General features: G+C 43.2%; 1 protein-coding gene across 1 annotated transcript in view; it reads left to right on the forward strand.

Moving 5' to 3' along the window:
* The window catches only part of mmp17a (matrix metallopeptidase 17a), a gene marked incomplete at its 3' end in the record, with an annotated part of 110,968 nt that extends 98,169 nt beyond the window's left edge, over positions 1-12,799 (forward strand). Inside the window, exons 6-10 of the mRNA XM_080743008.1 lie at positions 3,585-3,690; positions 6,830-6,912; positions 8,460-8,612; positions 11,807-12,064; positions 12,471-12,799. Coding sequence (XP_080599134.1) covers positions 3,585-3,690; positions 6,830-6,912; positions 8,460-8,612; positions 11,807-12,064; positions 12,471-12,799 — 929 coding nt within the window. The remainder of the gene's footprint in view (positions 1-3,584; positions 3,691-6,829; positions 6,913-8,459; positions 8,613-11,806; positions 12,065-12,470) is intronic.
* Positions 12,800-13,657: the final 858 nt, after the last annotated feature.

Genomic DNA, 13,657 nt, shown 5'->3' on the forward strand with positions numbered 1-13,657 from the left:
ATATGCCTATATTAAATCAATGTGATGCTTTGACTACACACAAATTGCATTGCCAATGAATATTTGGTTTGCTGCCCCATTCACTTCAGTATTCGCTCAACCATTTGATTGCTTCTTATATTCTAATGCGGATACCGATGGATAGGTTTTGTCCTAAAGTTATTTTCGACAGGAAAAGTGTTGATATGACTTCCACCTGCATTGAATATGTCCATTTTTGTGGTACAAGCTCAAAAACAAGCCTTCCCCAGGCCCTTGATGGAGCCTGGAGTTACGTTTGCCAGGCTAGATTTACTGGCCCTTGTTTGGATAACCTCATACATCAGGGGTTGACAACATAAGTGGCCCGGATGTCTTTCTTAAACAGGCACTTTCCCCGCTGGTGGCCAGCGAAAATAACGCCTTGAAAATTAAATAAAAGAATTCTCATTTCACATTCTTTTCCTGTAGTACTGTTTTGCAAGTATAAAATGCTACTATAAAAATGTTCCACATTCTGATATGGAATAGGCAGCAGATTTTTTTTTCTTGTTTACTTTAGGGTAAAATTAGGGATTTGTAATTTTAGGAAAAGACTTGGGATCATCATTTCATTATACCTGACTAATGTCTTGGGCCAGTGGTTACAACCTTAATTGCGACCGAATGTCGCAGTTTATTTTGAGAAATGGCACATCATGTCTCCGTCCGTCTGGCCGTCCGTGCTCTGACATCACTGTGATGTCGGGAACCACACTAACAGAATCCCCTTTATGCCCATATATGGAGATCCCTGATGTCATCAATATTAAGCCCATATAGGACTTCATATGGGAAAGCCCATAAGGTATCTGTGTGGCTGGTTCTACAGACAGGGATCTCCATATATGGGCATAAAAGGGATTGTATGTATTGTATGATGTCATAGACGTCATAGGACTTTCACATAACGAACTCCTGGTGCTCCAGAACGGATGCAAAAGTGGTGGCGCCCCCAGTGGAGGACCCCCTGCCACTGCAGCGCACATAAAATGCCGTAACTCGGGCTAGGAGCGTCCGGGAGAGCCGGGGCCGGTACCTATTCGTCCGCCAAGGCAACGCGGAGACCCCACCCCTCATTTCTCACATGGCCCTATTCTAGCGCCACCTTCAGGCCGATTTTTACAACACATTTTTGGACACTGCTCCTACAGTTTTTGCCCTAAAATCACGCATATCACTACACAGCATGTCTACACTCATGTCATCAACATGGATGAGGAAGATTTGGGAAAAACACATTTTTGCCCCATTTGTGGAGATAAGCCACCTACGGTCGCTTATCTCCCGATTAGGGAGTCTTACTGGTATATGGGTAACCGGTCCGATATCACTGGCCAGATGGCCAAGACATGGCGCAACGAGGTCGCTTGTCGCCTTTAGGCGTCTTACTGGTGTACCCTGGTCATTTTTACAATCCATAACCTCGACCAGTTTCGCTTCCTTCATCTCTCATATTCCGCTCTTTCTCTTTCTCCTCTCCTCCACCCATATACTGCACTCCCTCCATCCCACATTCATCTCCTCATGCTTTCCTCCCTTCTCCTCCTCCTCCTCCCCTTCAATATCGTCTCTGTCGGGTGAAAACCCTGTATGTCCAAAACCGTTCGTTTTGCTTTTATCATTTTAAAAACGATTTAAACTGCGAGAGGCGTTGTGTGCTTGTAGATCGGCTGTTTTCACTACTTTTGTGCGACCGCCTTGTATGATGAAGCAGGGCTTTACTTTACGAAAGAACGTACACATTTTAAACTTGGAGATACAAGGTTTCCGCTCGACAACGACGATATCCTCCCCTCAACATGCTCACGGCGTTTCTCCAAGACAAATCCCAGGCATGCTGCCAGCGTGGTTCACACACCCCTGACAGTTCATATCTGCAGACACACAGAAAGAACAGCCCTTTCTCCCCCTGCTCGCTGTGCAGTGTAATTACCCATGATGACTGTCTGGAAGCATGCTGGATCCCATCGCTCCTGTGGGGGAGAGGAATATAGAGCAGTGATTCTCAACCTTTTTTTTATTTTATTTCATGGACCCCCAGTTTGATATCATCGTTGTCGGTTGGAAACCTTGTATGTCCAAAACCGTTCCTTTTGTAATTATCTTTTTGAAAATGATTTGAACTAGTGAAAACAGCCGATCTGCAATCACACAATGCCTCGGCGTTGTTTGCCTTGTAGATCTGCTTGTAGATCTGCCTTGAATGTTGAAGCAGGGCTTGACTTTGCGAAAAAAAAACTTGGAGATACTGTACTTGAGTAGTACAATTTTGAGGCATTTTTTTCAGTACTTTTACTTCTACTTCCATTACATCTCAGAGGCAAATATTATACTTTTACTCCACTACAATTATTTGAAAACCTCTGTGACTTTGTGGATTTTGATTATTATAAAAAAACGTACATTACCCACTCAGCCCTATATACATTTTGACCGTTTGATAATAGCCGATCTACAAGCTCACAATGCACCGCAATGAGCTTTTCGTACTTTAAGTACTGTTTTTTTATACCAATATTTTCGTATTGAAATTGAGTAAGCAAATGTCTCTTAGGCAAAGGTCTGTTAGGAAACCCAACTCATTAAAAGTATTTATTGATTTACTTAACAAGACATCTGGAGTGAAGTTTTAATTATGCTTCCCTGTGGCATATATTTTCTCTCTGCCACAGTTTTGCATCTTTTACATTTATCTACATATATTTATTGAGGACGTGTGTGAATAATTGTTACTGCATGGCTCTGCAAGAGGCTATGTCATATGCTTTTTTAAATATTTAACTTTAAAGTATAATGTATAATAGATGTCAATATGGATTTGATCGTGCTGTTGCCCACATTTGGAGTCATACACCATAGAAATCACATCATTTATTATGTTTCAGCAGTTTTCATAGTATAGTTTGTTGATTACTTTTGATTCAGTAATGGTCTTTTTTCTTTCTTTCTTTTTAGGTCGCATCACAATGCATTGTGAGCTTGTAGATTAGCTATTTTCAAATGGCCTGAAATGTATAGGGTTCAAGTAGTTAATGTATGTTTTGAAATAATGATCAAAATCTACAAAGTAACTGGTAATTAAAGTTTTAAAATAATTGTAGTGGAGCCTCTGAGATGTAGTGGAGTAGAAGTAAAATGATTGAAAATTGGAAATACTCGAGAATAAACTAGAGAGTAATGAGAGGGAAAGGTGGAGGAAAAGAAAGTCATCTGGGAGGTATGTTTACTTATGGATATAATCAATACAACTCTGTGTGCCCGCTGTGTGGAAGTAGGTTGAATTGAATCAATTTGACAACAAGAATGTTGTCAAAAGACAGAGAAAGGATACCTAAACAAGATAGACTCTGTTTTGTGGGTGCATTAAGCCTGATTTATACGCCTTTGCATGCAGGAATTAGCCGACCTACAACTCACAGCGCATTGTGAGCTTGTAGGTCGACATATTCTGCGCATTTCCGCACACTTTTAGATTAGAACCTCCATTTTCGGTGCACGACACCCATGCACAGCCGATTATGAATTAGCCTTTAGAGCTGACGTTTGACCGCTGTCCTTTCCAGGAGTCAGGGATTCTGTGTCGCACACCAACAGCTCTCAACAACAACACTCCCACACGGCCCAACCACCTGTGCTGCTGGACCTCCCTGTCAACAGATCTACTGTTATGTAAGTACAACACCGTTGACAGCCGGGGACTGCCCTTAAGTCCGATATCTCATTAGTCCTACATCTCATTAGTCCTACTTTGGTTAAGGTTAGGTTTAGGCATAGTTTACTGAGGTTAGGGTTAGGATTAGGGTCAGGTTTAGGCATAGTGTCATTCGCCAGGTTAACATTCACCAGGTTAGCATTCACCAGAGTCGGCAAGTTAGCATTCAGCAGCAGGTTAGCATTCACCAGCGTCGAACTAATGGGACGTAAGAACAAACCGTTCCAATGTGAACCATGATTTATTATCACATTCTAATGCAGTGGTTTTCAACCTTTTTCAGACCCAAAACTTTCGAATATTTTGTTATCGTTACGATAAGATTTTGTCCACATCTTAATCAAATTAACTAGAAAGGATTTTTCACTTCATAGGACAAAATATTGGTCACATTGGTCATTGGTAATCGGCTGGGTAGGAGTCTCCAAAATCTGGATCAGCATCAACCCCAAAAAGTTGGCATCGTTTGGGCTCTAATTTGTTTTTAGCGGTGAGTGTCAAGAGCTGAGCTGGGGGGGAATCTAGACAAGTGGTGAGCTCAAGTGGTGAGCTTCTTGGTGCAGAGCAGCAGGGAATCTCTTAACACATCGGATGCCCACGTGGTGTCTACAAGTCAATTTCTTTGATGTCGCTGGAGGCCCACGACGCGTTTGACGCGTTGTACAGTAAACTATACTGTACTGTAGCTACTGCACTTGGCTACCGCGGTGATGAAACAAACTCCATTTCCCAACATGCAGCGCGCAATTACGTCACCCGGACGTGCTGTGTGTCTCGTTGACTTCCTGTTTAGCGGCTGCACAAAAATGCTGTTTTCTCCGGATTCTCTTCCTTTTTTAATTTTTTTCTCAAAACGGCAGCCTCTTCTACATGCCGTAACACAAACACTGTGGCTTAGAAATGATAAAAAACGGTCCTGACTGAAAAAAAAGATTTTCGCGAAATAAACAGGACATACTCGGATTACATTTACTCGGATTACTTTTCTCGCCAGTTCTCTCACCGCTAGGTAAAATGACGCGTTGCCATGGGCACCAGCAAATTAAGACGTCAAAACCACGTGGGCGTCCGATGTGTTAAGAACAGCCTTGTGAGTGTGCAGTGCAGTGGGCCCACAAAACTGCACTCAGTATAGTTCAGTCAGGAACACTTCAGATTGCAACGAATGGGATGCAGTTACACTTTACGTTAATGGCTCCTCTCTTTAGCAAGACATTTAATCAGATTAACTTGAGCCATGCCAACTTTAATGCATTGAACTTTTAATTCAGTTTAGAGCTATGCAAACATTGAATTCCAGTTTACTTTAGAGCCACGCACACTTAAATTTCAGTTCAACATTCAGTTTAAGTTTGAGTAATAGTGAGTATAATTCAGACTGTAACCCCCCCGGCTCCACCGGGTGCGTCGAGCGTCGCGTCAATGTCAACGTTGGGAACGCTCCTGTTTTAATTAATGAAGGGTGCTCCACTGCCGACGCCTGCGTCGGACGCTCAAATTCGCCCTGGTTCATTTTTTGACGCCGTCCGACGCCGGCACGACGCTGTCATTTTGGTGGAGCCCTAGCCTAAGGTGGAGGCTGGGATGGAGGCAAGCGTGGTGGCAGCAATTGAAAAGCGGACATCTAGGTTAGGAGGAAGCCGTATTTAAAACGGTCTGCCTTGTTGAGGGACTGAGGTGTGATTGCTTTGTAGGAAGGCTGGCTGCAATCAGCAGACTGACAGCTGATTACAGCTGAAGCGCTTGCGACTCCCGTGTCCTGCATGGACTCCTCTCTGCAGTGACATGGACTGGATAGAGCTCTGAATAGAGATCTTTGTTGATAGGATGACTGGCTTCCACTCACACAGAGAAGCCCTGTGGTGGTAATTGCCTCATCATTTGCAGTCTGGCCATGTTGCGACTGGTTCAAACCACTAGAAACCCCATAGACCAATGAACTGAAGAAGCTGATGTCATGCTGATAACCTCTTTAATGATATTTGGTTTAGGTTTAAGCACTTAAACCCTGAATAATTTGTTGACTGCCCAGGGCTCTATACCAGGTCCACTCTTTTTTCCTTCAACACCAAATCTCTGAAAATAGCACGCGCGCGGACACTCACACACACACACACACACACACACACACACACACACACACACACACACACACACACACACACACACACACACACACACACACACACACAATATGGTTAAGTTTAGAGTGTGTTATGGCTTAATTTGTTAATTTATGGTATGGTTAACATTTAGTGTAAAAGGTTCCCCCACACTGGACCGACATTGGCATTGATAAGTGTCTGTATGTATCTGTGGACGGAAATGGGGTTTAGCAGTTAGTACAGTGGCATCGTTGCTGTTGCTAACTATGTTGCACAACTGAACTGGCATCAGCAGTACTTGAACACAGTGAATTTATTTTTGACCATTTTAAAATACAGGACATACATGGACGCAGACAAAACAACACAATGCAAATAATGCAACATACTGTAACAGACCACAACATCTACCTACGCACCCACCCACATGCCCTGTCCAAATAAACCTAAACAATCATTTTACATTTTACAATTTTCCACTGCCATACGTTTTTTTTCTACGTTTATCAACTACGGGTTCAGAGCAAAGCCTGAACCCGAAAGCTTTGTATATTAAAAGACAAGACACACAACAAAATTATGAAACTTGGCTTATGAAAAATAACAAAAGTGCCAATTTAGCAGTGCATTGAGCGCACATGAACACATTAAAGCCCGCCCCTCATTAGAACGACCCATCCCAGCGCATGTTTTTGTTGCACAGTGCTGCTCACAGAGGCTGTGTAGAGAATGTGCACACAGCAGGTTTTTCCACAGCTGTCACCCAAGTGATCTCCAGACGTATAGTCTGTACTCTGTAGTCTGTAGTATTGGTGGACAATAAGGTTCGTGTTTAGGCCGCTTAAGGACCTGGGTTAGTTTTCTGGTGTCTACAGTTCCTGTGATCCAGCACTAACCCTGTTCTCTCAGTAACCATTTTTATTTTTTATTGCTAATCTCTTTCCTCCCTCCTTATCGTTTCACCTTCCACTCTTGTCCTCTCTTTTCGCAGACTGGCACGAGATGCCCCAGACAGATGCACCAGTCACTTTGATGCAGTGGCCCAGATACGAGGGGAGGCTTTCTTTTTCAAAGGTACGGAAACCCAAAGATTAAATGAGTGAGGGTGGCAAAGAGAAACCAATTGAATGTTGAACAGAGAAACAGATGGAAATGGGATACGATATAAACTTCAGACTCTGCCTTGAAATTGGAAAGTTCCTGGTTTGATCCCAAGCTCCTCCTGGTTTTGTGTCAAAGTGTCCTTTAGCCTTGCAGTGATGTCATTACGTGCGCATCCCGCATCAAAAACTCATTCGAGTCGCCCAGGGACTCATTCATGTCATGGTCCTGGGGTCCCGGGGATGCGCCTCCATTGGAGTCCATGTTAAAATAATTTACTTCTTCTACTTAAGTTGCTATATTAGTTTAGATGTATTGTGTAAGATAAACACTGTAAATATGTATTATCAGTTAAACCTGGAACAGCTAAAAACTATTTTCACTAGTGGTTCTCAAAGTGGGGTCCTGGGTCCTTGAGGGAGTTCCAGGGGGTCCCCAGATAAATGATAGTTAGGAACCAAATAGAACTTTATGGGTCTGTAACTCGGTGAACAAATGGAACCAAATGGACCTGTTCCATTTGTACTCTAGTATTTTTAATATAAATTGGGGTCCCAGTGATATAAATATAATTACATGGGTGTCTGTAGCCTAGTGTATTTAGAAATCCTAGTTCTAAGTTCAAACATTAGCCAAATTGTAAAATAAATATAAGAAATAGGCAAACATTTCGAAAATAGCCAATCTACAAGCTCACAGCGCTCGAAAACATTGTATTGAGGACTCATAAAACTTTTCTGGGACCCATTTGAATGACCACCTGTGGGTCCCGGGACCCATTACATTGAAAACCTAGTAACATCACTGGCCTTGCATGGTTGCCTCTGCCGTTGCTGTGTGAATGTGTGTGTGGGTGAATGTAATGCACATTGCTATATAAATGCACCATTTACCATTGAAGTTGGGGGTTATGACTCACTGACAGCACTTCAAAATGAGCACTGAGATCATTAATTCAGACTGTGGTCTTGCTCTCTCTCAGACCAGATGAACAGAACTTTGAGTGGTTGAGTAAAACTGTGCTAGTCACGACCAACCCAGATAGAATGAGCCAAGTCATGCAACTGAGAAACTCCAGTCCAACATGGCGCAGCAGTGGTTCCCAAACAGTGTTCCAAGGCACACTGTGCCGTGAGATTGCGTGACAACCTCAGATTATGAATCTAATAAAAGACCTGAAGCTGATTCTACAAACGTCTTCTAAATCCTACCAGTTTTCTGAAAACCCTATGTTACAATATCAGTGTCAATAGAGTGTTTGTTCAGTAACAGGTGTCGTCCTGTCTTACTAAACAATTTAGTTTTAACCTTTATTTACCCACGGGAAATGCTGTGAGCAACCGGAAAAAACATTGAGCTGGAGAGATGGGGAGATCTCTGTCACTGAACAAATAGTCCAGCAATATACTATAGTAATGATTACTATCAGAATATGAAAGCTTTAAACTTAGTAGTCTTTTTCTTATTCATAAGAATACTGAAATACCTTAACGTCACACCATTCTTCTCTTGTCACGCAGGGAAGTATTTCTGGCGTCTGACCAGAGAGAAACACTTGGTGTCTCTGCGTCCCGTTCAGATCCATCGCTTCTGGAGAGGCCTGCCAGCCAACCTGGACAGTGTGGACGCTGTGTACGAGAGACCCGGAGACCACAAGATCGTTTTCTTTAAAGGTACTATAGGATGGCCCCTTTGGGTGACGGCCTATTTGGAGCCATGTTTATTTGTTTATTAAATGGATCTCCACTAGTCCATTAGAACATAGAACAAGAATAGGCAACCTTAGGCATGGGTGCCAACATTGGAACAGGAGATTGTGATCACTGGCACACTGACATAACTGTGAGAGAGAGGATTTTTCTTTTGAAATTGAATTAAATCCCCTCACATCTATATGGAAATTACATCCTTCACATAATTCTACATTCATTCAAACTCTGAACTCTGACTGGGGTGGGAGTGTGGGAGATTGGTGGGTTATTGCTTTGAGTCAATCATGACAATGTCCTGATATGAAATAAAATAAGGTTGTTATGTATATGGAACATCAGTTGGAAATATTCCTTTTTGATGTGGTGCCATAATTAAATTTAGTGTTGATATGGCACACTGACTATCAAGACAATAAAACCATGGCACTTCATGTCAAAGAAGTTGCCGATCCCTGCATTCAGTAAAAACATGATGGAAAAATACGTAATTACATTTTACAAAAATAATACAACATTCAGCAAAACAGAGTGTTCCAGGCTCTGATCCAGAGATTTCCCTGTGCAAAACAGTACCTGCATTGTCTTAAACCCCTCTAGACCAGTGTCAACCTATATGTGTTGTCAAACACGCTAGCAAGGTGTTCCACGCTCTGAAACAGAGATTTCCTGGTTCTTAAATGGCTGTCGGGAGCAATGCAAGTCATTTCATTTATACTGCTATGTGGCACAAATGTTATGCGGCCGATCCGTGAAGCCGGCGGTTTGGGTTGGCTATATCAGAGAGGCAATGGCTGCATACAATCTCCTGAACAACACTGAGAATGCCTGCCTCTTTCTCAGTCCCGGCTTTGCACACCTCAGGGTTATATGAGACACACATGCCAAGTTTGAGACCGAACTTTATATACATACAATATACATACAATTTCGTATGACGTAAAGATAATTATTATATTGAATATGTTATACAATAAATGTACCAAATCTCTGTATGTACGAATGTGTCTACGTCTGTAATCCACGTATCTCGAGAACCGTTAGACCCACTGACTTCAACACACACGTGTCGCGGGAGTGCAGTGCCCGGTGTCGAGTAGGTCGTCCAGAACCACCAGAAAAGGCTCTGGCCGTGGCCCAAATGAACAATTGGATTAGTTAGTCAGTCCCCTTTCCACAGTCAGTCCCCCCCCCCCCATATGCCCATATGTGCCCCTATACTGATATCATCACAGAACTCCATATATGACCATAAAAGGTGCAAGGGCAGACAAATATAGACATCTCCATATGGGCATAAAATGAATAGAGGCAGACAGACAGATACAATGATCTCCATATATGGGCACAAAAGGGACACGGACAGACACACAGTTAAAACGGGTGCTATGACAGCGGATATAACGCAGATCGCATTGCAGTGTGGTATTCATCCACCATTTTCATTGTTCCCCAGTAGGCTAGTTTAATATTAAATAGAACAAATGAACGTTACCCCTGTGCCACCCGAGAGCCCCCAGCAATTGGCAACTTGTTTAATAAGAAGTAAATAATGCAATTAAATCTTCTGGATAACAAATTAAGCTTTTCTTTTGAGTAATGGGAACAGTGTCATTGTCATTTTATGTGACAGAATTCAATGCAGATAACAACAAGAATAGGAATGAGGACACAAAACCTCACTTAAAATGTTCTTGTTAATAACTACATCCAGAAATAAATAGACTACTGACTGTGCTCTTGGTGAACTTGATTGTGGGCATTCTAGTGTTGATATATGATTTAACCTGTTGTAACTGTTCAAGGCAACCAGTACAAATTCAGAACACAATCAATAAACCTGAACCAACGTTCCACAATAGAAAAAGTGTTATCGTTGTGTACAAAATCCTCCTCAAACTTTCCCATGAAAAGATTTGCATAATTGAGAGCGCAGAGCACTCCCCATGCTGACACCTTGACACTGAAGATAGTAAGAATTCTCAAACTTGAAATGGTTTCTATTCAGAGCCAGCGTAGTGAGTTCAACAACAGCAACAACAAAAAAACTGTAGATTAAAATAATACATCTTATTAAAATAATATGACAGAGCTACCAGACTTTCCTGGTTAGGCAAATTAGTGTACAAAGAAGATGTTTACACTGCAAAGGAAATCACTTGCCTGAATGTTTTCTATTGAGTCTACTTTATTGAGAAAATTGGTTGTGTCTTTTAGGCCACGTTTAGACCACAACGCACTCTAGAGAGCATCGTCGTTGCGTTCTCATTTAATCCAGCGTTCAGACAGAGACGCAAGAATGATTAAACGATGTAGTGTGCATGCTATGTCGCTAGGTGGCGGTGACACTCTATCTGGCAGTGTGTGACATCATGTCCGCTCTCCTTCCTATCACAGCATTTGTTTACATAATCACCATGGCAGCACAGGCTCCACTGCTGTCCTTTGCAGCGTTGACAGCCATGACATCACACATTTTGCCGTTTCCCTGTATACTCGCCCGTTTAGATGGAAACGGAAGGAGGATCGTTTCCGAGGTTTTCACCCCCGAAAATGCTGTTGTCGTCATCCACAGAGGATGTAAAGGATGCCTGAGCATCACTAACAGTCTGTTAGAAAAGTACATCCATGGCTCCCTTTGCAAAGAAGGCCTTCAGTTTGATTGACCTCAAAAACAGTTCGATTCTGGCTGTGAACAAGCTAGCTCTGGTGAATGGTCCAAACGACAAACCTTTAGATAGGATCGAAACCTCTTGCGTTTTGTTTAGTCTGGAGTGTTTTGTGGCGAGTGCTTTCTCTCAAATGATCGATTATTAAAAAATCACACCCAATGTGAAGTGAGCGGTGGTCGTGCTTGCATAACGTCTTCAGACTAGGATTTGAGTCTAGGATGTACAGGCTATGCTACACACACACGTTTTGCTATGGCAAAACGCTGAGGAAAAAGGCTACAGACACATGCACAGCCACTCTATGGAGGCTATGCTACACACACAAGTTTTGCTATGGCAAAACGCTGAGGAAAAAGGCTACAGACACACGCACAGCCACTCTATGGAGCGGTTTACCACCGCTCAAAAATGTCTGGTAGATAGTTAACATCAGTTATTAAGCTCTCTCTATCTCTTTCTCTCTCTCTCTCCTTGACTGACACTCAGGTCTAAAGTACTGGGTATTTAAAGACAACAATGTGGAAGAGGGATACCCTCGTCCAATCAGCGACTTCGGCCTACCTGTGGAGGCGGTGGACGCTGCCTTTGTTTGGTTGCACAATGAAAAGACCTATTTTTTCAAGGACAACCACTACTGGCGTTATGATGACCACCTGAGACGCATGGACTTGGGGTACCCCAAGGATGCTACACTTTGGAAGGGGCTGCCTGTGCACCTGGACGATGCCATGAGGTGGTCTGATGGTGAGTGGCCTCAACCACTTAAAGCCCTGTAGTCTTAGAGATTTGGACTTGAGTTACGACTATACTAGACTAGACTAGACCACTATTTCCATCCAATCATTTAAAGGAGAATTCCCGGAGGAGTGCTTTTCTTACAGTAATCTGATGTTATTCCATCCATTAACCAGTGGTAGAGAAAAAAAAAGAAAGAAAAACTAATCTAGCAGTCCATTCACAACACTCCGTGGATATATCTCCACCATTATTAAGGACAAATGTAAACAAGAAAAAAGTCATCGTTGAGCGATACAAATAAGAAATTTAGAATAAAAACCCGCCTCTATAAGACGGCAATATATTTCTATCTCTCTCACACATACACACACACACAGACTTTCACTAACATCATCCCCCCGTCGTCTTGCAGGCTCCTCCTACTTCTTCAAGGGGAAGGAGTACTGGCGCGTGCAGGGCAGCGACATGGAGGTGGAGGCGGGACATCCCCGGCTCATCGCCAAGGACTGGCTGGTGTGCACCGAGATGCAGTCGGACTCCCCGGACACGGAGTCCAACGGCACCGAGACGCACCGGGTCAACGGGCAGCACCACCTGGACCACGCCGAGAACGGCTACGAGGTGTGCTCCTGCACCTCCGACACCGCCTCCCCCCTGGGGGTCCGCCCGCCCCCCTCCCCCCTCTGGCTCCTGGCGCCCCTCTGGACGCTGTCGCTGGCCCTCCCGCCCACACTTCTATGATGTCAAAGAAAAAGGGGGCGGGGGGAAACTGAACCAGGAAGTACTGAGCAGGGCAATGGCCTAGAGAGACTCCATAATGGAGGGTCACTGTCCTCTCAATCGAAACCACAACTGGACCAATTTGATCTTGTACTTATTAAGTCTATTCGTAGCATTTTGTTATTTTCTGTTATTTATTTCTACGTGGACACAGTCATCCGAAGCGCCTTATGAGGAGTGCGTGAATTACCGTAGTTGGTAATCAGACCTGTTACCTTGACAGTGCCAGTGTCATACTGTACCCAGTGAGATACACAGGACCACATATTCATTTCACACAGAGGCGTCAATTGGGTATGGCAAGCTATGGCAGCTGCCATACCTTGGCTACAGGGGGAAATAATCAAATTACTTTTCATCGTGCCTGTTGCTAAGGTATGGCAACATGACTGGTGTCTTGCACGCGCGCAAGGGCGCGCGTGCAAGACACTAGTCATGTTGCCATACCTTAGCTTTTTCTGAACTGACGCCACTGATTTCACAAAGCTTCTCTGAGCAACATCAATCGTTTTGGATTTGGGTCGTTTCCTTTTGATGAAAAGGCATTTACATGGGTCTGAAAACATGTTGATATGATCCTATTATGACGTATTAATGAAAAGATACTCCCGGAATCACCAGTCGTGATTATTTTCTCCATACAGAGCATGTGTACAGAAACAACAGCTGAGACATGTAGAGATGTGGCTAGAAGTAGAATGATTAATGGGCACTATAGAATGAAGTCAGGTAGAGATCAGAAACGTGAATAGTAAATAGGCGAATAGACAGGAACATTGCTACCTGTGAAATACACCCACAAACCCAGTTGTCTTTTCT

This window comes from Nannobrachium achirus, assembly GCF_963921795.1.
Source record: "Nannobrachium achirus genome assembly, chromosome: 15".
Taxonomy (NCBI): domain Eukaryota; kingdom Metazoa; phylum Chordata; class Actinopteri; order Myctophiformes; family Myctophidae; genus Nannobrachium; species Nannobrachium achirus.